The sequence below is a fragment of the Quercus lobata genome, chromosome 2, assembly GCF_001633185.2.
Source record: "Quercus lobata isolate SW786 chromosome 2, ValleyOak3.0 Primary Assembly, whole genome shotgun sequence".
In the NCBI taxonomy this organism is placed as follows: domain Eukaryota; kingdom Viridiplantae; phylum Streptophyta; class Magnoliopsida; order Fagales; family Fagaceae; genus Quercus; species Quercus lobata.
The window spans coordinates 50,093,563-50,098,338 of NC_044905.1; the positions used below are offsets into that span (position 1 = coordinate 50,093,563).

The 4,776-nt window shown below is 40.5% G+C and overlaps 1 protein-coding gene across 1 annotated transcript; it reads left to right on the top strand.

The window, feature by feature from the left end:
- The first annotated feature begins 2,965 nt into the window (after nt 1-2,965).
- Nucleotides 2,966-4,540, top strand: LOC115965806. Its single transcript, XM_031085103.1, has one exon. It carries the CDS (start codon nt 2,966-2,968, stop codon nt 4,538-4,540), a length of 1,575 nt encoding a protein of 524 aa, XP_030940963.1.
- The last annotated feature ends 236 nt before the right edge of the window (nt 4,541-4,776 follow it).

Sequence of the window (4,776 nt, forward strand, 5' to 3'; positions counted from 1 at the left end):
AAGGAAAAAGAAGGAAAATATCCACGGTGAAGAGGGAAAAGAAAATAACCAAAATATGGGGCCGGCCCAAACCTTTATGTCAACAGTAGGATGTGAAAATGGGGTAAGTGGGATAACCCACATGGGCCGGGTAGAAGGAAAAAATATAGAGTTTCAGGAAGTTAATAGCCCAGTTAAAATGGATATTGGGCTTAGTCTAGAAAAGGAAAATAATGATGTAGAAAATAAAACACAGAAAAAGAAGGGCAAACTGAAGAAGCTGGCCCGTGGTCAGAACAAAGAAGTTGAATTGGGAAGGGATGCAGCTAGTAATATAGTAGGAGTAAAGAGAACTTTCTGGGCAGATGAAGAAATGGTTGATGGAGGAAGGCAGAAAAGGTTTTATGGTAGTAACACAACCCCATTTGAGCTATCGGCGGTGTCTGCAGAGCAGCACCGCCGGGAGCCATGAATACCTTAAGCTGGAACTGCCGGCGGCTGGGGAACCCCCGTTCAGTTCGAGCGTTGCGCGATATGGTGCAACGATGGTGCCCCAAGCTGGTATTCTTGATGGAGACAAAAGCTGGAATAAGTAGGATGAGGAGAATAATGGTGAAGACTGGCTTATTAAATGGAGTAATTGTTCCTAGCAAAGGAAGAAGTGGTGGAATAGCCATGTTATGGGAAAGGGATCTATCTGTGGAGCTTAAAAGTTATACTAGGTATCATATAGATGCAATAGTGACTGATCCTACATCTGGCTTCAAATGGAGAATCACAGGGTTCTATGGAAATTCGGATACAAATCGAAGGAAGGAGTCTTGGGAGTTACTACATTTTCTAAATGCTCAATTTCAGATACCATGGGTTTGTTTGGGGGATTTTAACGAAATATTATCAAGTTTTGAGAAATGGGGAGGTCCAGAGAGACCCCAACAGCAGATGGAGGGTTTTAGAAGAGTAGTAAATGCTTGTGGTTTTATAGATCTTGGATATGAGGGCCCAGAGTTCACTCGGTGTAACCAAAGGTCAGCTGGGGAAAGTATTAGACAAAGACTTGATAGGGTGCTGGCTACAACAGATTGGAAAGATCATTACAAAGATACTAGAGTCCTCCATGTAGTGGATTCAACTTCAGATCACTGTGCTCTGGTTCTAACTAACAAAAGAAATATCCAAGGAAGGGGAAAGAGAAGATTCCAATTTGAAGCAGCATGGGTTAGACACGATAAATGCAAGGAGATAATTCAAGATGCCTGGAAGTTTCATTCAGGTTTTCAAACAGCAAGTGATTTTGCTGAGGGTCTGAGAGTGTGTGCTGAGGGCTTAACAAGATGGAACAATTCAGACCTTAGGCATGATGCTAGAATGATAAAAGAGAAGAGAAAGCAATTGAAAGATCTAATCCAGAATGACAGGGATGGAAGTAGGGGAGAAGAAATTAATGCAATAAGGAAGGAAATAAATGAAATGTTAGATGATGAAGAAGTCAAGTGGAATCAAAGATCCAGAATCCAATGGCTGACCCTTGGTGATAGAAACACAAAATATTTCCACTACAAAGCATCTCAGAGAAGGAAGAAGAATGAAATCTGGGGCTTGCTGAATGGAGAAGGGAATTGGTGCGAAGAGAAAATAGACATAGCAAATATTGCTGTGAGTTACTTCAAAGAGCTGTACTCTACTTCATTCCCAACCAGAGCAATGGAAGTAGCAGATTTGATACCGAGAAGAGTTACCAGGGAGATGAATGAAGACTTAACTAAAGAATTCCAGAAGGAGGAGGTTCTTCAAGCTATCCGACAAATGCACCCAACAAAAGCACCGGGCCCGGACGGTATGTCTGCTATCTTTTATCAAAAGTATTGGGATATAATTGGGGATGATGTGATAAAAACTATTCTTAATATTCTTAATTTCAATGCCCCTATAGCTGAGCTTAACAAGACAAATATAGCTCTCATTCCTAAAATAAATAATCCAACAAAGATAAGTGAATTCCGACCAATAAGCCTTTGTAATGTTTCATATAAAATTGTGTCAAAGATTCTCGCAAATAGGCTGAAACCATTTCTCCCCTCCATCATCTCCGAAAGCCAAAATGCTTTTGTCCCAGGTAGACTCATTACTGACAATGTCCTGGTTGCTTTTGAAATAATGCATTACCTAAAGAAAAGAAAGGATGGGAAAGAGGGGTATATGGCTATTAAATTAGATATGAGTAAAGCCTATGACAGAGTGGAATGGTGTTTTCTTGAAAAAATTATGTCAAAAATGGGCTTTGATAATAAATGAATTAATTTGATTATGAGCTGTATAAACTCTGTTTCCTATTCTATTCTCATAAATGGTGAGGCCCATGGTTGTATTATCCCTACAAGGGGGCTACGCCAGAGTGATCCCTTATCTCCCTACATGTTTCTGTTATGTACAGAAGGACTAACGGCTTTGATTGTGGAGGCAGAAAAGAGAAGGCAGATTTCAGGCATATCTATATGTAGGGGCGGCCCAACAATTACCCATCTCTTATTTGCCGATGATAGTGTGGTCTATTGCAAGGCATTGGAGCAAGAAAGCAGAGAGCTATGCACAATTCTGAATAAATACGAGGAAGCAATAGGCCAAAAAGTAAATACAGAAAAGTCATCGGTTTTTTTTAGTAAAAATACTAAGGAAGAAACAAGAGAAAGGGTGAAGAATGTGCTGGGTTCAATGCAGAATGTACAGCCAGGAAAATACTTGGGCCTACCTTCGATGATTGGGAGATCAAAGAAACAAATATTCAATGAAGTCAGGGAGAGAGTGGGGAAAAAGATGACTGGTTGGAAAGAGAAATTGCTATCGATTGGAGGAAGAGAAATCCTTATTAAAGCGGTTGCTCAGGCTGTCCCCACGTACACAGTTTTTACTCCCCAAAGGTCTTTGTGAAGACATTGAGGGGATGATGCGGAATTTTTGGTGGGGGCAGAAGAATCAAGAATCAAAAATGGCGTGGGTTAGTTGGTCAAGAATGTGTAATTCAAAGTCAGAAGGGGGAATGGGATTCCGGGATCTTTATGCATTCAATTTGGCTATGTTGGCAAAGCAGGGATGGAGGATGTTGGAAAATCCCACATCGCTTATGCCACACATGTATAAAGCAAGGTATTTTCCCAATGGGGATGTTTTAAATGCAAGCATAGGCAGCAACCCATCTTATGCTTGGAGAAGCATTCATAAGAGCATAGAGATTCTGCAAAAAGGAACAAGATGGAGAGTAGGGAATGGGAAGACAATCCATATATGGGATGATAGGTGGTTACCAACTCCAACGACTTATAAAGTCTTTTCCCCAAGGAAAGATTTTGGAGATTTCCCCATGGTATCGGCCTTGATGGATCAAGATACTAGAAGATGGAGAAAGGACATTCTTGATAGAGTCTTTCTTGGTTTTGAAGTGGAGAAAATCCTAAGCATCCCAATCCCTCACTGCCCACAGGAGGATCAACTAATATGGGTGGGAAATAAAAAAGGAATTTTCATGGTGAAAAGTACTTATTTTTTGGCTAAGGAAATTGTAGAAAAGCATGAAAGAGGTGAATCCTCAGTGGGAGATGTATGTGCCCCACTTTGGAAAAAGATGTGGCACTTAAACATTCCGGCCAAAGTGAGAGTTTTTGCTTGGAGACTTTGCATGAAGGCCATCCCATCTATGTTAAATATGAGTAATAGGGGAATTCAAGTGGACCCTACCTGCCCTATTTGTTGTGGGGAACTTGAGTCTACTGAGCATGCAATCATCTACTGTGGAGCTGCTAAAAGAGTGTGGAGCAAATGGGAAGAATGCCCAATCTGTTTGAATGATGCCAACATGGAGATTGTGGACTTGGCCTTATGTTTGCTAGAAAAGGGAACACAGAGGGACTTGGAGATCTTTTTTGGTGTTGCTTGGATGATTTGGTATAATAGAAACCAAATTGTTCATGAAGGAAATGGTGTGTCTGAGGATCACATTTGGGAGATAGCAATCCAAATGATAAAGGAGTTCAAAGGAATAAGGGGCAAGGAGTTAAATAGTCCTCAGAAAAGTGAGAAAGCATGGACTCCTCCTCCTGTGGGTTTCTTCAAAATGAATGTAGATGGGGTTGTTCCCTCTGTTGATGGCCATTCTGGAGTGGGTGTTGTAATTAGAGATTGGGAAAGAAAGGTGGTAGCAGCAAAAAGCCTTCCTCTATTGGGTCGAATAGCTGTGGAGGAAACAGAAGCCATAGCTATGGAACAAGGAATGATCTTAGCAAAAAACATGGGTTTGGAAAGGACCATTTTTGAAGGGGACTCATTGCAGACAATCCAAGCTATTGAGGTTAAGGATGTAAGAAGTGTGATTGGCCACATTGTGAAAAGTTGTCTGCAAATTTTTCCAAGCTTCCAAGAGGCAAGGATCAGACATATTAGTAGAGAGGGCAACAAAATAGCCCACGACCTTGCACTGCTTGCAAAACAATCTGCTGAGGAACAGGTCTGGATTTCAACTATACCGGCCTGGATTGAAGACATGGCGAGAGCTGAAGGAACGGTGTAAAGTTTTGCCTATGTTCCGTGGTCTAAGTTGTTGCTTTTTCTTATTTTTTATGCTCTGTTTCTCTGTAGCTTGTGCTCTGTTTTTCTTCAGTGTATATTCTTACTGTTTATGAATGAAAGTATTCAGTTTGGTTTCAAAAAAAAAAAAAAAAATTAGTTACATATTTTTAAAATCTAACCATTGCGTTACTTGGTTTTTATATTCTTAACATGCATATTAAATTTTATACCAATCAG